This window comes from Rattus norvegicus, chromosome 9 (assembly GCF_021556685.1).
Source record: "Rattus norvegicus strain SHRSP/BbbUtx chromosome 9, alternate assembly SHRSP_T2T, whole genome shotgun sequence".
NCBI classification, from domain to species: Eukaryota; Metazoa; Chordata; class Mammalia; order Rodentia; family Muridae; genus Rattus; species Rattus norvegicus.
The window spans coordinates 78808541-78833964 of record NC_141542.1 but is presented as its reverse complement, the minus strand read 5'-3'; the positions used below and the strand labels follow the sequence as shown (position 1 = coordinate 78833964).

General features: G+C 39.3%; 1 protein-coding gene across 1 annotated transcript in view; it reads right to left on the bottom strand.

The window, feature by feature from the left end:
* Positions 1–25424, bottom strand: part of Pard3b (par-3 family cell polarity regulator beta) — a 1028371-nt gene that overhangs the window by 395507 nt on the left and 607440 nt on the right. Inside the window, 3 exon segments of the mRNA NM_001191808.3 lie at positions 9431–9546; positions 17601–17700; positions 25069–25201. Coding sequence (NP_001178737.1) covers positions 9431–9546; positions 17601–17700; positions 25069–25201 — 349 coding nt within the window.

The following is a 25424-nucleotide window of genomic DNA, read 5'->3' as shown; positions in this document are numbered from 1 at the left end:
TTAATATTAAGAATAATCTAACATTCATTTAAAAATGTAGCAATTATTTGGAACTTAATTCTTTTTTAAATAATCTTTGCTAAACCAATTCTGACTTTCCTAGTGTTCTCAAATGGACTGGTTGGGGTGGGGGTGCTGTGAACTGCGGGGAACAACTTTTGTTTCCTTACTGGTTTCTCTGTTTTTGGTACCTAAGTGCTGCCATGTGCTTTCTGCAAACTCCACTTGCTTCTCCTTCAGTCATAATTATAGCTTGGATGGTTATTTTAACCACACGAGCATAGTAGGTACATAAGCCAAGAGTGTTGTCATGGCCTTACACTTTGAGCTACTCAAGGCTGAGGCTACAGGGTCACACATTTGAGGTCTATCTGCCCAACATAGTAAGTTCATGGTTAGCTTGGGCAACAATTACAACAAAACCCCTTGCACAGAAAGAGAATTTATATTTCTTACTAAAAATAATTCCAAGGTTAGTTCCTTTCCCACTGTGTCGGTAGAGTTTCTTTCTCTTCTCAGTCTTCATGAGTTGTTTTGATTTACACAATTTTCCCTTCATACCAAGCATGCAAAAGGGAGGAATTAGTTTTCTATTACTAACATCTCCCTAGGTCAGTGTCTCTCAACCTAGGGGTCACAACCCCTTTAGAGATGACCCTTTCACAGGGGTCATCAAAAAATACAGATCTTTATAATAAGGTTCAAAACAGTAGCAAAATTAAAGTTGTGAAATAGCAATAAAATAATTTTATTGTTTGGAGTCAGTACAATATGAGGAACTGTATTAAAGGGTCACAGCATTAGGAAGGTTGAGCACCACTGACCTAGTACTAAAGCTTGTAAGCTTCTTGTGTCTTCCAATGTGATTTCTATTGCCCAATCTATCTGGAGTGTATACCAGAGTACAAGAGTTTCAGTAACAAGTAGGAGAATACCTAAGCAGCACTTCCCTGAGCTGAAAAACCCTTAGGTGTTGTATCTTCATGTCTTTCAACTGGTTTTCATTGGACATGGTTTCTGGGCCCCTCTGCAGTATCTAAATCCATTTTATACTGTCCTGATGTCTATTAAAATGTTGTACTCAGTTAAATACAGTCTTGCGTGTGTGCACTATAGTAAATCAGTCGTGTTACTTGATCTGATAGCATAGAAGTTCATACAGAAACATCCATGCCAGGCGAGCAGCTAAAGGCACAGGCTATCATCCACAGGGGTTGTCATGTGGAGTCTTGAGTCTTACACTAAGACAACTGTGCTTTTCCCAACCTGGCTTCAAGAGAATACCTCATGTCTCATTACTCTGTCTTAGGGAGCTTCTACTTTGCTCAGTCTGGGTCCAGTTTTGAATGTAGTTTCATGAAGTTATTGCTATCTGAAATTTTACTGTTTATTCACTGTATACAACTTTACTTTCTATTGACTTAAACAGAATAAACACACCCTGTTATTTACCTGGGATATTGTTTTGTATATGATAAGTATCCAGTAAGTGCTCATTGGGTACATACTTTCTTTTTGCTATTTATATGTGTGGTGGTTTAAATAGGAGTGGCCTTCGCTGACTCCTGTATTTGAATGCATGGCCCAGAGGGAGCAGCAATATTAGGATGTTCAAGCTATGCCCAGTGTGGTACACAGTCTTCTTCTGCTGCCTGAGGATCGCCAGGTAGAATTCTCAGCTCCTCCAGTACCCTGACTGCCTATATGCACAGTCAAGCTTCCCATCATGATGACAATGGACTAAACCTCTGAAACTGTAAGCCAGCCCCAATTAAATCATTAAATGTTTTCCCTTCTAAGAGTTGCTGTGGTCATGGCGTCTCTTCACAGCAGTACAAAGCCTGAGACAGTATGAATAATATGTTGATGCCACAGCGTGCATGCAGGGCTCAAAGGATAACTTGCAGGAGATGGTTTTCCCCTTCCAGCATGGGTTTCTAGGATCAAGCTCATGTTACGAGGCGTTCATAGGAAACATTTTGAACTGATCCATCTCTCTAGCCTGAATTCTATTGTCACAATTCTGGGAACCCAGTTTTCATGGAAATTATGTCAGCTCAACAGAATGCCCATTTTCTGGGCCCACCTTTATTGTAAAATTGGTAAGATTCCATTCCATCCCAGAGTCTCTTCCTCCAAATTACCCATAGCCAGGTTCCATCAAAGTCCTTGACTACCTAAAAAACATATTTATCTCTTTGTACTGAAAACCTTCAAAATCCTTTCCTCTAACATTCTAAAATGTAATTATTCAGTTGAGTGCCTTGTTCTTGGCTCTTGGAAATTTAACTATCTAATGATCCACCTCTTCTTGCTGAGGTGTTTTGATTTTCACTTTGTTTCTTTGTCATGGACAAGTAAGAGGCTGCAAGTACAGTCTACAGGAGGTGGCTATTTGACCTCTTTAGGGCGATAACAGACATCTAACTGGTATATTTTAGGAGCGAACGTTCTAATGCTATATCTATACCTCAGTACATAACTCGACCCATTGAGCTCATCCAGAAGACAAAGAGAAACATATTCAAGGTCAATATCGCATGCAATACTTCCATGACTGTCCATTTATAAATTCTCACATGGAAAGAGGCTTGGGTTATTTCATATATTTTCACTATATTTTCATATAGTGGCAGGTTGTCAACGGCCACTACTCTTGATGAATGCTAGTAATCTTGGGCAGCCGGTTTATAATCATGGTCCATTTACAGCACACAAATAACAATTCTTTTAACTTCCATATTCAGGCAACCCTACTCTTCCAGCTGGAGCATCATTCTTCCATATACTTAAAGAAAACTAACACAGGAACCCAGTGGCATTTGTTAGGAATCCTAAACAATGGGCCATCATACTCTTTCCTAGATTATGCCAACGGTTCCCTTGGAAGCCCTCCCTTAACTCCTAGGCACTCCTTTCCTGTTAGAGTTTAATATAGAAACAGCCACCACATCTCCCATCACGTACTGGCTCCTGGGGTTTCATGTAATAAGGCAAATAGTGGGTACTCAGTAAGCATTTGTTCATCAGTCACTCAATAACTCTGCGATTGTCTAGTTCTGTCTTGATAAGACACAAATCTAGCTCATCCAGTGCTCCTTCCTGATCACTTCTTTGACTAATTGAGAAAGTGAGTAAACACTATCTTTAAGGGATACCATTAATTTCTCTTTACCAAGCAGATTTGTTTGTTATTTTAATGTTAGACTTGTTAAAACAGCAACAGTTGGTTGAGCTCTTACTATCTTCAAAGAATTTGTTTATTGATAATAATAGAGAATATACACAGGACTAAAATTTTATATTAAGATAAATCGATATATAACATCCTAAAGTAGTGTAAAATCAGAATATATAATTTTATAATTTTTTGTAGTCAGTCTTCAGGGTATTTGTCATACTTTATGTGCAAAAATGAAAAAAAGAAAGAATTCATTACAAAAATAAATTTACAAACAAAGTAGAAAAGTGGGTTTAATTTACTTATTTCATTCCCATCTTTGGTCTCGTATGAAAGGTGCCAATTTCTGAGAGGAATATCCCATCTCTATAAAAGAGTTCTATTCAAAATATATCTCTAATAATTTGCCTTTTTAAGTACAGGAAATCGAGTTGTGTATAGTTTACAACAACTGCTTGTCCACAAACATTCCCTAAATTTAAAAAAATAGGAGTTACTAACAATAAAGCTGCTGACAGGAGATCCTGAAAGACAATCAGCCAATCTATCCCTTCTCCCCCGAGTTTAGAGAGAGTTGTGCAAGGCACATGCAGTCTGCAAAAAGAGACCAGGAAATATGTGATATCAACAACCTTCATTGTCAGAAAACTTCCTACAATTTCATCTGGCTGCCTCGTGCACCGCTGTCATCTCATTTCCTCCCATTGAGCAGAGGCAGACAGCTGCTCTGGCTTCCTCAGCTGCATTGCCCTCTCGCCCTGTGTCACAGACACCATCTCAAATAAGAGTGGGAGCTCGAATGGAAGCAGAACACAAAATTCCTTTTAAAAATATCTTGTGAGAAACAGCATCTTAAACTTGGCTTTGAATGGGGCTATAGATTAGGTCAACAAAGGGGCCAAAATCCTGAAGTGCTGTCCCTTAAATAATTGAGACTAATTCTTAAACACTATTATGGGGTCATAAAACACCAAGCCTGGAAATTAAAGATTTTTATGCCTCATCAAAAAGTCTTTGAATGTAGTTCCCTGGCATTCTGCCAATAAGGGCAGCTCTTGGGGGGTGGGGTGGGGGGAACCCCATGCCAAAGGCCAAAAAGGCAGCTGTGTTATTCAGCTTCCGAGGGCTTCCAACTCAACACCCACACAAGCTCAATTATGAACAAATTAAAGGGATCCAGACAGAACATAGTAATTCTGGTAATTTAAATAAATAGAGGAAAGTCTGCAATTAGTAGAGAAAGATTGATTTTCTGGAAAACCCCAAAGTATCTACACAGTCCCTTAAATTGCACCCCACCCCTTGAATAAGTATAGTTACAGCCAATTGCTTAAAAACAAATTTCGTGTACTTTATTATTTTAATCATCCTTGATCTGTCTTAAACATGACCACATGCATGCTCTAAGGATATCTACTAAATAGTGACGGAAAAACGGCCTGCCCAAATGTAGACTAGTTCCACAGAAATTAAGAATACCAAGTAAAACGACTTTCAGTGTTTGGATTATGCTTTACAGTGTGGCCATACTGAAACCCTTCTAGAGAAATTCCACATGTAAAACTACTGTTAACCAAGTGAACTTTAGAAGTTTAGAGAAAACAATTATTCAAAAGGAATCAGGGACTAATTGTGAACAATCTACTTAATTAGCTTTCTTTTAGTTTATTAACAAAGAAAAATATGACAGTATTAACAAAGAAAAAGTGACAGTATATGTCACTTTGTATAGATCCTTACAAATCACTTAATAAAATTCAATACCTGTTCTTGATTTAAAGAATAAAGGGACTAATGAAAAAAGTTTAGGAAACTAGCACTTTACAAAGAAGCTATTTTAACCTGATAAAGTGGTTCTCTCAGGAATGCATAAATAACATTTACACACACACACACACACACACACACACACACACACACACACACACAATGAGGAAACATTCTTATCAAATCTTTAAACTCACTTTGATTATTTGGTTCATGGGAGAGTCAATGTATTCAAAGAGCCAAAGTAATTTACCTTTGAAAAGAAAATCTAGTTTTCAGCTTAAAAAGATGAATGAGAAGAAAGTTATCCTGTAAGTAACTAAAATTCAGAGTAAGAGTAGGATGATTTGCACAGGGTGGCACGTTGTGCAGGGTAGATTTATGTGTAATAAATGCAGGTCTATAAACCCACTCACGTACAAATAGAAAGCAGTTTAGTATCTAACGAGGTTGCATTCTAAATTAATAGTAAAGGTTAAATAATACATTAAGTGTTTATGTTTCTTTAGAAATATTCATATACTATGAATACAAAATATATTATTAGTAATTTTCCCCAAAAGCCACTTGAAGAAAATAAATGTGATAAATAGGACACCAAAAACCATAACCAAACCAAACCAAACCAAACCAAAGGAAGACAAGATGGCGTTACATGGCAATGAGTCTAAAATGTGCTTGTATTTCTGTAAGCATATATGATTCAGGGAGGGTGGCTGGGCACATCTCTGTGAAGGAGCCAGAGGCTGACCACAGAGATAGTCTCAATCAGTTTCCCCCATAGATTTGAGACAGGGTCTCTCACTGTACCTGGATGTCATTTATTGGCAAGACTTGCTGTCCAATGAGCTCCTAGAGGTCTTCCTGTGTGCCTTCTCAAATCCAACATTCAAAGCTAGGTGCTAGGGTAGATGGGTACTAGGGTTCTAGGCTCAGGTCCTCATGGTTTTACAGTACATGCTTTATTGACTGAGTACTTGTATCAGCCCCATCAAACCATTTATCTTTTACGGTAAAAGATACCAAGATCAAAGGGAAAACACAAGTAACCATGACAATACTACTCTTAAAAAAACATAAAAGGGAACAAATGGAATACTGGCAAAGGACAAATACATTAATTCAAATAAGAAGATACAAAGGGGCCAAAAGAAAGATACATAAAATAAAACATTCAGTCAAGTTCAAGTTGCATTTAAACAGGAAAGAGAAAAGCAAAGCGTAAATCAAGAGAGTCGTTCATTCTGTACTGCATAACTGTGCAATGATTCCAGTGTACATGTGGCACGATCATGTGCATGAAGGCTGAGCAAAGTGCACAGCACGGCAGGCAGGGACATCTGTGTATGTGCCTGGTGACTAGGGGAAGGGGGTGGGGATATGGGGGCTAAAGTTTTCATAAGACTTGCCCATCTTAGGAAAGAATATAAGGAAAAAATAGTCTATAAGTAAAAAATATGTAACTGGAATCTCCTTGCCTTTAAAAACTCATCTGACCATATGAAAAAGGGCTCAATATAGAAGTTAAGATTATGGTATGACTCAGTACCGAGCATCATACCGAGATGGTGCACACCACCCTTTGAAGATTCCTATAGACTACATATAAATGTAGTTTTTACTACACAGCCCCAGCTGGCCTTAAATCCACCTCTTCTTGCCTCATCCACCTACGTGGCTGGCTTTATATGTGTCTCAAGAATCTACCACCACACTTAGGTCATGGAAAGTTTCTGACAGAGAACTAGCCAGTCTACAGTCATCACTCAATAAATAAATATGAACATTTATACTCTCATGCCTTTTTATTTTTAGTCATATGAAGCTGATGTTTTTTCCAGGTTAAGAAAATATTATGTGAGAATTCTAACTTAATATTATAGACTTTTTAAAAATGGGAATTAAATCCAGGGTCCTGCGCATGCCAGGGAAGTACTGTACCAGCTGAACCACATTTCCAGCCCTACGGTTTATTATTAGTTTCTTAACATTTGAAGTTGTACTTTATCCTGCTGAGAGCATTGTTCCCCTAAACATCATCACTATCAATACTTAAAACTATATATATATATATATTGCATATACACATACATATATACATACATACAATCTAGAGTCCTCAATGGTACTTTAAGCCACAAGGAACACTCAACTTCTGTAATCAAGGAGGAGACATTTCCAAATGCCCAGTGCTGGAGTATCGTAGGGTTTACTTAGTGTGAAAGATAACACATTTAGTAAGCTCGACTTACAAAATATAAAGAACAAGATTGTCCTGTACTGCCTACTAGTAAACTGTCTTAGCCTTGAATTCATACTTCTCAGGAGGGGCTCAATTTGACAACTGCTGCAAAAAAAAAAAAGTTTTAATAGCATCCACTAAGTCACTTCGGAACAGTGCACTTTAAACCAAGTTGTTCTATTTTTTTTTCTTTTTCTTTCTTTGATTTTTTTCTTCGAACTTAGGTCTTTAAACAAAATACTCCATGGACTTTTGAATAAATTGAAAAAACATTGTTTTTACCATTTTTCATTAGTGTATACCTATCATGACCAATAAAACATGACGGATGAATGCTAATACATATATTTCAGAAATAAGATTTCAATTTGAAAGAGAAAGTTTTCTCTAAAATAAAGTGTCAGTATTAATCATACCATTAAATCCTTCAACCTTCATCAGAGAATCTTCTATTCGTAGTAGATGGTGATTAACACGGAGACAGACAACTAATGAAGGTATAGAGTCACTCCAGAATACCAAGTCCAAAATGGGACATCTGTATCATGCCCCCCCTTCCCAGACTCAGGGATCATTCCAGAAGAGGGGACTAAAGGAGTACAAGAGCCAGAGACAGCGATGACTACAAGAAAACTGCATCTACTATGAACTGAAAGGGACAGCACGTGCATGGCCTGTACAAGCTCAAGCCAGACCAGAGTCCAACACGGAGACAGGAGGTAGGTATGAAGCCCCACCGCTAGCTGAGATGATATTAACGAGTGAAATGGAGAAAGTTTGTTTTTCTTTAAGAGTATAGCCTCTGGTGGGCCAACCACTCTCCAGTGGAAGGCCTCAGGAATATATGGGCAAGACTACCTGAACTTGAGAGATGTTTTAAGAAAAAGTGGGTAGGGTGAATTTGGAAGGAGCTGAGGACTGGGGTACGTATGATCAAAAAATAAATGCTTTTGGACATGACTGAGGTTTAATAATTATGCAGACTGCCTAATATTTTTTCTCTCTTAAAATGGATGATATACTAATTTTATCTTTGGCACAGATTTTAGAATTATAATGCAACACACTTTTTTTTAATTAAATGAAGAAAACAGCAATATATTTCCCTCCCCAAATTTAATAGCCATTTTAACGCATTCATCTTATTTATAGAGAATTTGGCAAGACAGAAGAGGAAATGTTTATCAAGCACTTCAAGAAAATGAATTGCTCCTTAAATTATTAGTAATCACAGATGTCACTGTCACATTAGCCCTTTGGTTTGTCTCAGGTTTGCTCTTGAGAAAAATCCCCTTATGACCAGTGCTCACAACAGCATCCTTGTTGAGCTTTTCTGCCTGTCTCACCCTATAGGCGATTAGAGCAAATGCTTCCCAACGATTTAGTTAATTTATAGAAAATGGAATCAATTTCCCTTGTTTCATCGTGATTGAACATTTTCCTGAGCGTCTGTAAATGAGCAACAGATAAGTCCTATTTATCAGACCACTGGGTAGAGCTCGCTGTTTTGATGATTCTGTTTCCTTGTTAATGTTAATGAGATATGTAATATGCCTCAAGAAGAAAACATTGCAGAGGTTGGCCCCTGTGCACTCAAGATAAAATGAATATTTTGTTCTGTATCTACTATGAACTAATATGTATGCTACACCCTGCAAGTTCCCAGAGGATGGGAGCAATGTTCTTAAGTGTCTGAAAAGTCTTACAGCTTCATGCCCTGGTCTACACTGTTGCCAGAGTCCTGGATCTCCCCTTGAAGCCAACAAGTCCTCCTCTATTTAGTCCATGCAACAGACCCAAGGTACAACTCCCCTCTCTAATGTCTTAAGATTTCAGGATATTTAGTTGACAAAACCAAAACCAATGGGGAGTACCATTTGACCCGATTTTCTTCCCAGGCCAAACAACAGCTATGCCCACCAGGCCTACTGTATGCAAACTGGAACCAATGCACAAATGCTAAGGCAGGTGAGCTGGAGACGGTTTTGTGCCATTCAAGTTTTCCAGAATTAGTTGTTCCCCCCACCCCCCGATCTACAGAGGGAGAGAATTATGTAGAATGCTTCATAAATCTAAGCATCTCTCTCCTGATCAAGCAGGGTAATCACAATTACATGTGTGAGAGAAAATGGGAAGACAGTTAACACCTTCTGAAGTTGAAGAAACCCAAACTGGACTACTTTTGAAAGTCAGATGAGTGGAGACTGGACAGGTGACCTGGTGCACCTCCCATTACTTACCAAGGTCCATGCTCTTGGAGGCTTTCAGGTTAATTGATTCGGGCTGCCCGACTGGTGTCACAATTCTGAAATTGACATGTTGATCTGGAAAATATCCTGTGGAATCCACTCTAGAGCTGTGGAAAGAAGGTGTCGTTATATTTGGGTTTAGACCAAGAGGCAGGGAGGGAGAAAGATTATGGATGGATATGGATATATAGTTCTCATACTGCATACATTCCTCATCATTTTTCTTCAGCCTGCAGCCATGTTTATTTTTTTTAAATTATTATCTTTAATCTTTTTTTCCAATCTAGTTGTTATCCTCCTCCCATTCTGCCCAACCACTTCACCAGGTCTGCTCACTCCCTGGAACCTCAAGTTTCTTTTCTCACTGAGTGCAGACTAGGCAGTCCTCCGCTATGTATGTGTCAGGGGTCTTGGACCAGCTAGTGTACGCTTCCTGGCTGGTGGCTTAGTGTCTGAGAGATCTCACAGGCAGGGCAGGTTTGTTGAGACTGCTGGTCTTCCTATGGGGTCCCCCTCCTCAACTTCTTCCAGCCTTTCCCTAATTCAACCACATGGGTCCCTGACTTCAGACCATTGTTTGAGTATAACTGTTAGCGCAGTTGTGTATTTTAAACCTATTCTTGACCCTCAGATTTCTTCTATGGCATGTAACAGTCCTGCCCGGTATATGTTATCCTGCAGTATAAGTTAACTATTGTGTTTGGGCTAACGGCATCTTTTGTTCTTCTGGTGGTTTCTAGTTGGGATCCTGCTGCATCACCTACAATTCCAGGTGGGTGAGGGGTGCTCACCAAGCCCCAACACTTCAAAGGATGTTACTAGAGAGTGGCTGAGCCCAGAGTGGCTAAGGGATTCCTAGGGGATAAGTGGGCCCTTTTAAAGGGCGGTGAAAGGGATGTCTCCATAAAGAAAACCATCTTGAATGACTGATGGCTGCAGGAGACTGAGTTTTACCTTTTTCGGAGATCTTCAAAGAGTAATGTTAATGCTGGGCAGAGTCTGTCCATCAATAACACCAAAAGAAAGCCGCAGGAACGGCACAGTTGACAATTTAGACACAAATACATTAAATGCCCTTTATGGATTTCTTAGTACTTGGGGTCAATCTAAAGAATGTTGCTTCTACTGAATACTCTACTTTGTTTGGAGATTCAGTACAAAGGATTATATGAAGAAATTTCAGATAATGGATTACTTTTGTTTAGAAAGAAGTAAGTATGCACTTTCCATAAATTAAATTGCAGCTGATTTCTCCTTTGTACTCAGGTTTGCTAAAGTGTATATGAGCGGCTCATCTCAGTATGATTTCTGTCCTGAACTCAGACTGGGTAGCAAATCTGAATCCTTAGAAAATCTGAAAGGATTGGGGTAATGCTTTAGAGAGTTTGGCATTTTAAACAACAGCAAAAACAACCTTAATCTTGAATGAGGATTCCTCTAAAAAGCAGAGAACAATCCCGTTTTTTAAACTAAATACAGAAGCCAAGTTTAACTTTTTAAAAACTGTATTGATATTTAACAGGAATATCCCTGTCATTATTGTGAAATAGCAATCCCGATGATCAAATAAATTAGCCTACACTATTCTAACCCAGTGGGTAGAAATAGATGTCTACCGATAGGTACCATAGTACATTATGCAAGAGTCAGGGTCATAGAACACAATGGACCAGTTTACAACCTGACTGCTACTTGCTAGATGTGTGACTCAGGCAAGTTGTTGTACCACGATGTCCTTTTATAAAAGAAGCATAATCATATTGTCCACCCTTAGGCTTCAGTTTCCTCATCTATAAAATGTGCAGTAAGAGAACCACTCTGTAAGGCCATTGTAAAAGTTTAAACAAATTCAGGTATGTAAAATAGTGAGAATAGTGCCTACCACACACAGTAAGAATTTAATGTTTGTCATATTTTAATGTTATTAAGCTTCATTCCTGTGGGTCAAGGTGGTTACAAAATGAGGGCTCATTATTCTCTCCAATGCAAACAGTATACTCATTTCTATGAAAACTATGTAGAAAATTTTAGTTTACTCTTTATTGTTATACAGGTTCTTGGGGTTTCTTTCTTGGTATCTGGGTACACTGTCAATGGAGAAAGCCTTCAAGTGCTATACACATGTCCAGTGATGCCAGAGAATGCCAACTGTGCCCAAGAATCCATGACTTATTTAGTGTTACTGATGCCAGCATTGTCAAATGCAAATATTCCAATTTCTCCTTATAATTTTACAGGATTCAGAGATGCCACTGAGATCAAGAGCTACTTTGTGCTTCGGTGCTGTGGTAGCATGTGCCTTTACACATGTTATTCATCCTTTATTTGCACACAAGAGTTTATGGTTTGATCTTGTACAATGCCGCAGCTTTAATGTCAGCGGGACATATGATCTTCACAGATACAAAGACGAGGCAGAAGGAATTAGGGGTCATCCATCTCTTAGGTCTGAGGCTCGGAGGAGACTGATGGTCCTAGGTCACACAGCTGCTCAAGAGCAAAGCCTGGACCTGAATCACAGCATGGATTAAAATACTGGGCTGAATCCATAGATATTCAAGTCTTTTCCTTCTAAATTGAAGGTCTGGTCAGTTTCCTAAGTAACTTGCATTTTAGGTTTGCTTTTGCTCCAACAGAGTATAGGTTGTGATGAATGAAATGAAACCCAAGTAGCAGATCAAAGATGATGCTGTATATTTTAATGATGGCTTTCAGGGAAGATGTTTATGGCCATTATGAATATTCCCCTTCAAAACAAAGATTTCACTGCATTTACAGCACTCTGCTTATAACAGACGATGGGGATTTACCCAACTGATGAGTTGGTTAATGTATTTCAGCCTCTAGATTATCATTTCAGTGATTGGCATTACAAACATAAAAGCTCAAAGCCTCTAAACTTTTTGGGAAATAATCATTCTTACCTATCACTATTCTACAAAAAGAGTGGGGGTGACATATGATCAGGTATCAAGTTATGATCTGCTCAATCAAAACAAATCTATTTCTATAAAAATATTAGGATATAATTGAGGAGAATAGGATAAATGAAAGCTGTACTGTACATATGAATGCTGCAAATCGTTTACCCATATGTACATATGTCTGATTACATCCATTAATTTGATGCTATATACATCTGTTACCATTATTTCGAATATGTGCAAATGCAGTTTGAAAATGTTCATTAGAAGGATCCCTATTGCCATCTTACAAACTGCAAATAATGCAAAGGAAAGCTAAAGTCAGACCTGCAGAGACTTAAGGCGAGACATGAGGGTAATGCAAGACACGATAGTGTTAGAGCAGCTAGCTCGCTGGAGTAATAAGTGTAGTATTGAATCAGTTATTATGAAAATATTTTAGCCATGTAAGTTAGACGGGTTGAATCATCTGCAACTTTATGTTACACACGGAAAGCATCTGAAGTCAGGGTGACACAATGATTAAGAATAAAATATGACATATTTTAATTTTGAGGGACGTTAGCATGTGCTCATGGCTGGGTGGGCTGCAGTGGAGGGTGTGGGAAGCTGGAAGCTGACAGCAGGCCAAAGACATGTCCTAGATAAAGGCCGTGTTTTCAGCATGAACAACCAGGAAATCTCTGAAATAGAAAAGATACTCTGGTCAAATATTGCCGCATAATGAAGAAGTAAGAGCAGCAAGAAACACACGCCGCTGTCCCAAAAACGGCGACAGACCTGGAAAATGAAAGACCAAGCAGGGGTGCATGCTCAAGGACAACTGTCTGAAAGTAAAGGACAAGCAAGAAGCTTTGGAAGACTGGCCAGGAAGATTATTTGCAGCATCATGTGATCTATGCCTTGTGTATGTATCAGGGGATATGGCTGAGAGAATATGAATAATGAAGGAATGACCAAATGTCGTCTAAATTGCTCACAATATCATCTTAGTTAGTTTCTATTGCTGTGATAAAAACATGTGACCAAAAACAACTTGGGGAGAAAAGAAAGCGTTTATTGAATTTTGCAGCATATAGTCTATCTTCCAAGGAGCTGATACAGAGACAGGGGAGGGGTGCTGCTCACTGACCTGCTCCCCCTGGCTTCAGTCTGATTTCTTATAGCACCTAGGAACACCTTTAGCCTCACCCATCTCTGTGCCTCCCCATATCAAGAAAATGTCTCCAGAGACTTGTCTACAGGCCAGTCTTATGCTGGCATCTTCTGAATTGGCAGTCTCTCCTTGTGTCAGTCGACAAAAGCGAGCCTGTGCAGATACTCAACACACTCTGTTACTGTTTGGCTTTCATCACGTATTGAGATTTCACAGCAAAAAACACATTTCCCATATATTTTGTTTTTATTCATACAAATTTTAAACTTTTATGTGATTATTATTGATATAACATAAGTAAGTTCTGATTTCACTTGTTTTAAAGAATAGGCATTAAATCTAATCAAATCTACTTTCCCTCTATATACAAGAGAGCCTTTCTTGTATAAAAGAAGACTTGACCTCTGAAAGCACACATTTCCCTTGTGGAGAGCTTTTCCATGTTTGATTTGAAAGGTGTTGGGCGAGGGGGCAGCATTCCCTGCTCAACTTCTCTGGCTCCCTTCCAGTCCTTCCTCACACATCCAAATCCCACTGCTGTTGGTTACCTAGGCAACACAACAGCTTGCAGGATGGCACAGGTCACAGGTTCCCAGGAGTGGGGAGAGAGTTGCAAAGCATTAAGACTTGTTTTATCCACCTCAGAAATGTCTCTGTCCTTTCCTTCCATATAATTTCTCCTTTCTCTTAGATCTTTCTACCCTCGAGTCTAACAAGTCCCATGGGCCATAGCTTCCCCATCCACACATGAAATTGCTCAGGGTTTGACACTCATCCCTGGTGTTGAGACATCCAATGCTTCTCCAGTGCTTACCAGAGAAGCAAGGTGCTCGGAACATGGCAGACCATGCTATGGATTCTTCCTCCAGATAGCGAAGTTTCAGCTATATTGAACATAGTATTCTTCCCTCTCCCACAAGGCTTTTCTTCTTCTGTTCTGCTTCATGGGCCCCTTCATTTTCCATGAAACCACTCTTTCTCTGATGTAACCTTCCTTCATCCTGCAGACAGAGTTGGGGTTCAGTCTTCAGGGCTCCCAGGGCACTTTTGTACTGATCTCTCTGTCCTAATTAACTGTGTGTCTTATCTTCTTAAGAGAAAAATAATTTTTTTCTTTAATTTAAAAATCTTTTGTTTTTTTATTAACCTACAAGGAGTTAGTTTTTCTCATGACTTCATTATCTATGTTCTTGTAGATGGCCATCCAGGTTAGTTCCATTCCATCGCTATTGTGAATAGTACAGCAATACAGATGGATTTGCAAGTAGCTCTGTAACAGAACGGAATTCTTTAGGTATATGGCCAGGATTGGTATAGCTGGGTCAGATGATAGTTCAAATTTTATTTTTCTATCATAGTCTTTGTGTTCTATGAAGCTTTTAAATGCATTTTCTTAATTTTTGAAATTACAAATTAATTACATAATTTCTCCTTTCTCTTTCCTCTCTCCAAACCCATTCACATACCACTTCCCACTCTCCTTCAAATCCTTTGTCTCATTTTTTTTCACTAATTGGTTTTGCATGCATTTATCCACACACATATATATTCCTACATATAGCCTGTTGAGTCAATATAATATACTTGTATGTGTGTTTTCAAGGCTGACTGGTTGGCACTGCACAACCAATTGGTGTGCTCCTCCCTACGAAAGACCACCTCTCCCAGTCCTGGCTTTCCTTGGTTGCTTTTGGGTAGGGTTGGCAGCTTTTGGATGTTTTCGTCATCACTGATGTCATCCTTGTCCAGCTCATGATTTGGCGGCCATGTTGGTGAGACTTTCTGGATGTAGCTTTTGATATTACTGGAGACAGAATCCTGCAGCAGACTCCCTGACCCTCTGGCTCTTACAATCCTCCTGCCCCTCTTCCACAGTGTCCCCTGAGTGTTAACTGGACGAGTTCTTTTGTAGATGTGTCCATTGGGTCTGGGCGCTACGATAACTCTGCATTTAGATTGGTTGTAGTTTTCTTTAGTGGATTTCATCTGTGACAAAGAGATTTCATCTGTGACACTGCGTTCTGAAATGGCTGTGCTAGTTTGTATTTCTCCAGTAGTGGACAGGGGTTTCTTATGCCCACAGCCCTGCGGTCACTTGCTGTCATTTGTTTTCTCACATTGACCCAGGTGAGAGAGAATCTCAGGAGGCTTTAGCTTACATTTTTCCTGGTTGCGAAGAATATTGAACATTTAAGAATTATTTATTGCCTACCTGTGTTTCTTTTGATATGGTCTGTTCATTTCAATGCCTAATATTGATTAGGCAACTGTATGCTTTTAGTCCTTAATTTTTGCACATCTTTATGTATTCTAGATATCAATGTATTCCTCAGATCATAGGCTATCTGGGACAGAGCTGACTGAGAGCCTCTCCATTCCATAGGCTGTCTGTTCTCTCTGCAGACAGTTTCCCTTAGGGTTCCAAAACTTTTATTGCTAAGCATTCCCATTTATCAACTCTTGGGACTATTTTCTGAGCTGTTGGAGTCCTGTTCAAAAGGTGCTTGCCAGCGTCATAACTTCAAGCGAGTTCTCTACGCTTTCCTCTGGCAGTCCGAGTGTCTCAAGCTTTAAAGTGAGGCCTTTGAACTGTTTCACATTGACTTTTGAGAAGGGTGAGAGAGTTTTGCAGATCTAAATTTATTCTTCTTGGATTTTCCATTTTCCCAGCACCATTTGCTGAATAGACTCTTCTTTAGTGTATCTTCTCAATGCACTTGTCAAAATTAGGTGGCCATGGATTTGTGGGTTTATTTTGGTGTCCTTTCTCCCTTTGGCAGCTGTGTTTGTTTTGGTATAAACATCAACTTGTTTGTTTTGTTTCTTTGTTTTGTTTTTATTTTATTACTGTGGCTTTGTGGTTCAAGGTCAGGTCCAGGGATACGTCCGGCAATGTTGGCTTTGCTTAGGTTTTTGCCAATCTACTTTCTATTGAATTCATCTTTGTGCTACCTCGATGGAATTGTGTGGCATACACAGAAGGAATTGTAAAGTAGAGTGAATGAAACCTCTGAGAATATTGAACTGGTACCTCAACAAACTCATTTTGGATTCAAGATCAAGACAGACAATGCAGAGAATGAACTAAGTATGTTCTATGTTCTTTTAAAAAAAATCCCTACCAGTGCTGGCCTAGCACACTGTGATTCCCAATGTTCTTCATGATACTGCTTTGAGAAAAATAACTGATTTCAAAGTCTAAAACTCGGAGTAGTTCGACATAGGCATGCTTTCCTCTGATAGTTGGCTACACTCTTGTGTAGTCTTATTTTTAGCCCATTGTATTAAAAAGCATAATAGAAGTGACACCAGTGTTGCTGTAAGAAAAATGAAGAAATTTCACAGGGTTATCATGGGAAACAGAATGGAATAAAATACACAGTTTTTTAACAGCCATAATAAATACAGAAAATAGCAAAGAGACAATTTAATGATTTTTAAAACTCATCAGAAGAACAAAATCTATGAATTCCCCTAGTTAAATAGTATGTATGCTTAGTAAATCTTCTGCTCTTGTGCTTGTGTGAGTCTAAAAGTTATTGATTTTCTAGTTTCTATTACAGAGTGGCTATAATATTGGGTACCCTTTTCAATATTTTAGATTATATATGGTGCTGCTTTAATTTTTAGGTTCCATTAATTTTCTTGGAGCATCTATTTTTTAAAATTCCTTTCGGGTTTGCCAATTACAAAGTAAAGAAAAAAGAAAACCTGATACTTTATGTTTCCTGGGTTTTACTTTGCACCTTCCTATGTACAGGTTTTGGGTTTTTTTTTTTCCTTTTTGGTTTTTGGGTGTTGTTGTTGTTGTTGTCATTTTTGATTTCTGCTACTCTTGTCTTCAAACTTATAAAATAAAAACAAGCTATTTTCTTACTGATGTTAATTATATTTATAAAATTCCAGGAAGCCAGTTATAAGCAATGGCAAACTCTTAGTCACAAAAAATCTTTCACTGGGGAGGAAAAATGGAGACTATAAGATTTCTATTCTGCAAAGAAATAGAGTTAAAATAAGGTTGCTGAGTTTTCCCAGAAAAACTATAACGGGGAACATTTATGATATATCATTTTATCGATACCTGTGACTGAAGTCTTCAAGGCCCCATTCCAGACTGGGATGTGGTGGCGGGGACGGCGGTACTTCATTCTCAGCCCACCCATCACTGGGAAGCAATAGGTCTATAAAACAAGGAACGAATGAAGCTGTAGTAAACCGGAGGGAGAAGGAGCAGGGCTTACTTGTATTTCAGTCCATCTCTCACACATAAACCAACTCTGAAATCAATAGGCCTTTACCTGGAATGGAAGGGGTCACATGAATGCTGCCTGGCTGAGATCACTGTGCTTCCTAATGGGCATATATGTGGGGGACCCACTCACTGGCCACCATGGCAAATAAAACTACCCAGCTCCAGCACCTTTTGTTACCTGGGAAAGTCCAGTGCTTACCAATATCCCTGGTTTGGAGGAGACTCATAAAGCATATCTTTTATACCTTAGTATTTTTGAAAGTGTGGCTCTATAATAAATACTCTGAATTATAATTTAGGTATTTACCCGAGTGGGAAAAAGTACTGAAGAAACTGTCTTGAGACCCGGGATACTGTTCAGTGTTTAGACAAAGCAGGGGAGAAAGATCCGCTTTTTCTATCTCTACATTAGGGAGGCCTTGGAAGCAAAGGACGGGAGTCTGAATATGGGTTTTTCTACTTGAGAAGATGTGGCATTCTTCTACGGTTATTTGGTAGTGGGAAAATGACACGTACCCTGACCATTACTATTACCAATAAAAGTGAGTTCTGAGGAACCCTGTGAGTCAGACTGTGCGAGTCACTAATCATACTGTTCATTCTGAACACTTTTTCCTTTAATACACTAACAAAATTTACTGTGGATGAAAAGACTGCAGAATGTTCTGTGAGAACAAAGGTTTTCTGCTATTCTGTTTGTTTGTTCTTTTGGGTTATTGTTTTGTTTCTGTTTGCAGTGGGACTTCCCTTTTTTTCTGTACTTGGCTCCTACTGCCCTGTGAATCTGAGACCATTATCCAACTCCTCCAATTCTCAAACTTTAAATATAGAAAATGATGTTCTGACTACCTTCCCTGTGGTGGAGATGGAGATGAGCGGAAGAGCCTTTGCCTAACATGCACAAAATCCTGTCTCCCACATCAAGCACCACAAATCAAAATAAAATGACAAGATAAAGACACACACACACACACACACACACACACACACACACACACACACACACCCCTTTAATCCAAGTACTTGGGAGACAGAAGCAAAAGCATCTCAGAGAGTTTGAGGCCATCCTGGTGTACACCAAGAGCCCAGAACAGCCAGAAACTCTGCTTCAAAAACACAGCAACAAACAAAAGAAGAACAAAAACAAACAACGACAACAACACCAACAAAGAAGCAATATAAAATGGAATGCACGGCCCGTGATGGAGAGCAGGCAGACGAAACCAGGAGCGCGGTGACTCCTACAAATAAAGTGCTACCGTTAACATATAAACTATTATCATGCTATAAAAGGAAAATCCCACTGCTTACCTAATGAAGTAAGGTATTTGATATATTGTGGGCCTGATTTTCCCCTGAAGGTTAGAAGAAGAGAAAAACTTTCCTGTTCTCAAGAATTGTAGGTTGCAAGAGCACCTGTGTATCAGACAGGCAGGTGGCATGTGCATGGCCCTCTGGACGTTTTAAGGATTGCCCTGAATGAGCTACACTCTCCAATCAGTAAACTAAGTCCTGCAGATTGTCATTTCTGTGACATGTGAGTCTCAAGAAGGTTTTGTTAAGATTGCTTTGCTTTACGGTGAGTGGATTTTGCCTGTGTGTATAGTTGCATATCACATCCATGCCTGATGCCTGGAGGTCAGAAGGTGTTGGACATCCCGGTAATGAAATTGTGGATGGTTTTGAACCACCACATGGGTCTGAGAATCAAACCTGGGTTCTGTTCAAAAATGACAAAGGATCTTCGCTGCTGAATGATCTCTCCAGCCTTGGCCCATGGTTCTTACACCATCTTGAAGGCCTGTGTAGAACAAACCACACCTTTCCTGAATAGGCTTTTAGGCCTGGTGGCCTATGGATGAGAATCTTACCATTAGATTTACTAGTTCTCCTCATCAGATTCAGACTAGTACAGTGTACAGTTCTGCCAGGTTTCGGCTTGGTGATTCATCCAGAAGATCTTGTGGTTGGTCAGTCTTCACAATAATGTTAGGCAGTTCCTTATTATCTATCTCTATTTATCTCTATATCTATCTATCTATCTATCTATCTATCTATCTATCTATCTATCTATCTATCATCTATCTATCTATCTATCATCTATCTATCTATCTATCATCTGTCTGTCTGTCTGTCTAAAAATATTACTCTCTGTTCTGGTTCTGTAGAAAATTCTGCCAAATATATCCAACAAGGGATTGATCCAACTCTGCTCCAGGAAATAGCCTGGAATGGAGGGGTTGGAAGCAGAGCTGACATGCTCCTAGGGATGAGGGTGGAAACAGGGAACCTGGCCACCAGGTAGGTGTCTGAAGTAACAAAACAGGATAAGCAAAGGTGGCCAACACTGTTCCCTAGACCTCCACCACTGGGAATGATGGCAGCAGACAGACAGACAGACGGACAGGCAGGCAGGCAGGCAGGCAGGCAGGCAGGCAGGCAGGCAGGCAGGCAGGCGAGAGTGTTGCTTGCAGACACAAGGTGGAAAGTCTATCCTATAAATAGGAACAGGGCACACTGAGTCCTCTCTTCTGCGGGTCTGGATACTTTTATCTGTAGTCTCCTAGTTCATCTCCATGTGGGTGGTTAACAGATATAATCAACTAACTTGTTAGTTCATATTAACTTTACAAAATAAAAGTCTATACCCTTAGCAGCTACTTCATCTCCTTTATCTTAGCTGTGCAAAATCAAATGCTGTGTCCTGAGTGCAGTCATGGACTTACCTTTCTTAGCCGATAATGGTTGGATCATCTGTCTTATCTGTAAGAGTCTTACCATGTGTCCAAGCTCACTTGAAATTCCACCTCCTCTATGAAGCCTTTGCTGTCACCTAGGTTCCAACTGCTTTTATTAACATGGGAATCATGTTTGCTTGGCAAATATCTGTGCACTATTTCCCATCCCTCTGTGTCCCAGACTCATTCTTGCAAATGGGATGTAAGTTGCTATGGTGAATGTCATTGCCTGTTTCAGAGGTTTTGAGTATATACAGCTTGGGTCCACCCTACTCGCATGTCCCCCAAATATCTCCCAAAAGTCCGTGCCAGGTAACTAGAGTTAGTTTCGGTCTGCACCCTAATCACAACACAGAGCATTCTTCTTCCACTAAGCTGCCATAGTCTATGATGTCTGTCTTTACCCACTGATGTTTAGGTTTCTGCATTAGTAGTAGCATAAAACAAGTTGTGTACCACATCTATCACATTCTATTTTTGCAGAGACAGTTATTTATTGACCTATTGAGTTATAATCTATCCATAAACATCTTTCTAACCAGACTGAAAGTAACTTCTATTTTGTCTTCTCCATTGTCTGTTCTGAAGCCTCTTCTCAGGTTCTTTGGACTCTTGTTATATCGATTACTTTATCTTTTACTGTACTCTTAGGTCCCAGCTCTATTTTTTACTGTAGTGAGAGGAGCAGAGGCAAACATCACATTGGTCGACTCTGTGTGCAACATACTCAGACCCTGTATGGACTTTGTTCTCTTGACCCTGACATCTCTGTTAAGTTTTATGTTAGGTATGCAAGTGAAGAATTTTAATCTCATACCAATAATATTTCTGAACTTTATTGACTGCAAGAGGCACACTCTTGATACATACACGTACAGACACAACTTGTGAATGCTGACAATGTATCTATTTGTTACTAAATTATTGTTGGCTTAAGTGGCCTCCTTTAATTACTGTATTTTGTTTTTTTGTCTTGTACAGTCCATAAGTCAAAAACAGTTGAATGATGGATAAAATAAATCATGAGTTTAAATAGGGTAAGAAAGCTATGCCCTGGTGTGAAATTAGACCACAATTTGGCCTTTAAATAAGTTTTGTTGAAAATACCCATACTCATTTATTTGCACATCGAAACAACAGTTGTACTACAATGGCAAAGTGTAGTCTGATGATCCTTCCTTAGACTATTTTTTTTTCTTATTTTTCTTTTTATTTTTTATTTAAATTTGTTGATTTGTTTATGGATGAATTTATACCTGTGTCCTAGGAAGTCAGAAGAGGGTTCATATCCCATAGAATTGGAGATATAGACAGTTGTAACCTGCTATATGGGTGCTGGAAATTGAATCGAGGTCCTCTGGAAGAGCAGTCAATGATTTTAGTGGCTGAACCATCTCCATCCAGGCCCAGCCTTAAACTCCTCTTGAAGACAGTGATAGTGTTGCAGTATTGTACACATCTCTGCTTTCCTGGTAGTGTTTGACACCATAAACACTTCAATCCACATTAGTCAAACTGAGAAAGACAATTCTATTTCCCATCAACACTGCAGAGTGCCTTCTGCTACAGAGTGATGGACTCACTCTGGCTCCAACAAGGATAAAAAAATGGGGGAATTGTATTACTTCTTTGGAACCCTCCAAGGAATAAGGATATAGTGGGACAGGGCACAAAATGAAAATGTCTGATTTGAGGTAAGGAGGAAAGGGCTAACTTAGTGGGTGACTGGAAGGATTTGGGCAATGGGTGACTAGCTGTCACCTCTGCTGAGCTTGGAGACAACGCAGGTCGAGAGGGGAAAGTCTCAGAGAGCTCAGAGAGAAAGGCCACAACTAGAGGTAGATTGTGCTGAGGCCCCATCCACCAGCACGTATCTCCAGGAAACATAGGTGCACCTATGGCTATTCAGATGCCTAAGTAGCTTACAGAAAGCCCTGGGAACAGGGCCTCTGCCCTTGTTGCTGTCCTGAAGCACTTCTGCTTCCTTCCACAGGAGGCTTGGCTCACAATTTTCTAACACAAATGTGAAATTTTCTGGTGTTGTCATTTTACAAATGTTATTCTAAAGAATCCTTTTCTATGTAACAGTTGAGGAGAAAAGAATAAAATCCTGAGCAAATGTGGGTAGTTTGTACTGTTATTACAAGAGTGGACAGAATACAGTTTATCAACACTGGAGTCCTAAACATACAAAGAAAGGGAAAGGGGAAAGAGGAAAAGTAATGTTTTGGCTAGCCCAACTTCTCTCTTTTGTCAAGTTAATTTTGTTCTACTAAAAGAGGCCCTCAAAATTAGTTCTGTTATGGCCAATGACACAGTTCACAAGTCCCCATGGCATTTAGAACCTTCCCTGGCTGAGATACTCAGGGCCTCTTGGAATTTCTCAAAGTGCAAAATGTTAATACTTAAAGAGAGGCAGCGAACATGATAAAAGTAGCAAGGTGCTATTTTAATTCTAGAATGTTCATGACTCTCTAAGTCAGTTGGCTTACATGAAGAGAAAGCCTATTGCCCAGTCTCTAACTGAAAGTGGAATAAGTCCATCCCTTCTATGAGAAGCCAAACTCTGGCAATCTGGTGATGTAGTACAAACATACAGAGACCTCATAATAAGATAGGCTTTATTTCTTCAAGTAAACAATGGTTTATCTGAGAAGCTTACCAGTCACAGTCCATTATTGTCTTGGCATATCACATTACTCCATAGTGGGCATTACCAGAAATTCTCTAGGACACATGGACAAGGTCAGAAAAGAGCTGGGATTTTCATGCTAACTTGGAAAATCTGGGTTGGAAATGAGGCAGGAATCTGGCGTGTTGCTGATTCATAATTTTGTTTATTTGTTTGCTGTCATTTTTCTTTCATTGGAAGGAGAGATATTCTATCCAAATTTATGTATTAGAAGGAAGAGACTATGCAAAAGTATTCCCAGAGATTATCTGTGGTCCCTTGTACTCAAAACACTATTTTCAGTGCAGATACAACACGAAGTTCTAAGGATGCTCATGTGTTCTGTAGAGAAATTTGGTTTCTGCCCTGCTTTGATGGTGGTGGAATTGCAAGTCTAAGAACTGTAAAGAACTCATAATTTACTTAAGGTAAGCCAATATATACTGAATGTTTCTTTTTATCTGGCTACAAGGAAAGTCTGCATTTCATAGGCATTCTTAGGATCAGATACAAAGACTTGAATGGTTCCAAGGGACAGATACAAGGCACGGCCTTTGCCGTTGCTGAGATGAACAAAAGCCAGGGACAGGAATTGAATCCGGCTCTGCATGTATCAGATACGCATAGTCTTAGATAAATGATTTATTTTCACAGGTCTTCTGTTCCTTCACCTGTAAAATGAGGCTAATAGTATGGACCTCTTTGAATTTGAATGTAAATTGCTTAACACAGTATCTAATACACAACACAGCAAGTACTTAAAATGGAAAATTTTAAGAGGAATTCCAAACCTCCCTCAGCATCTTATTCAGAGGAAATAGTTTAATGCTCAAGCAATCTCAGATTTACAAGCCCATCCTGATATAATACCATCAGAGTTCGGGACTTGGTCCTGTGTCGTTATAGTTTGGTAGCATCTTAAATGTCTCAAAACACAGGATTGATGGTATAATGTCTATTATCTCCACTGAACAGGAGGCCACGCCACACCTGCTTACCGGGCTACAGAATGTTCAGTGATACATAAAATATTCATCATATTGTATCAATTGAGAAAAAAATTCTTAGAAATTACCTATAGCACATTTCATTTTATGTATACATATTTGCATGAAGACAAGACTTGAAAGGTCTACATAAAATGTTATTGATTAGGTGCTATGATAGATAGAGGAATGAGTAATATTAAATTTTCTTTTTAATGCTTTCCTCTAAAATTTCGACAATGAATATGTATGTATTGCTTTTGCAATATAAAAAGTAAAAGCTATTAAAGAAAGCAGATACAGGGAGATAAAACAAGTTTCTTGGTGACCCAGAGTATAAGCTTGAAAGAACAATGGCAAAAACCCAGGAGTCTACTTGAAATGCGATCCATTCCAGTAATAAGAGGCGTTATAAGACACCGAGCACGGTCCAGCTGCCATGCCAACGGCCTCAAGCTATGCGACTCCACTACTTATCACATTCATCTCAGAACCAAGCACAAAGCTTGGAGTCACATCATGACCATTTTGTGGGTTCATGTAAATCCATGCCATTTTAAAGTGACTTGGTAACGTTCAATGACTAAAAAGATCTTCAAAACCCTCACAGTTTGCCATCTTTGATTCTCCAGTCATGGTTTGTTTTATGTTAAATCCTCATGTTTGGGGCAGCAAGCACAGAAACTGTCGCTTAAACTGGAGGCTCTGCCAGGAATCTGATTCACAGGTTCTGAGTCAGCGCTCTCACCCACCCCTCGGTGCTCATGGCTCTGAGTGACAAAGTCTGCACTTTGGCTAATTAACTTTTCTTTGTCCCTGATACATTTTCCTCCTTCTCATGGAAAAGCCATTTTTGCAGTTTTGTGCTCTATTTGAAGAGGATGAAAATGGATGGTGTTTACCTTTCCTTTTATCTTGTGGACTATAGGTGCCACACGGATATAATAAACTACTATCATTTCGCCTGGAGGCGCTCAGAGCTTCTTGACAGTTCTCAAAGCATGGTCTGGAAAGTGCTCCACATTCTGAAATCTCCTAAGGGACAGAAACAAAAGTTACATTTTGAAAATACATTCTAATTTGAACAAGTGCAGCAGAGTGCAAGACTGACCCTTGTCTGAATCATCTCACCAGTCTCAAGCATGTGTATCTTCAATAGTGGAGAATCAAAATGGCCCTATCAGATCAGACATCTTACAATATGAAACAAACAGCATGGACAATGTAGTGTTAAGGATTATGAGTGCTGATAGCCAAC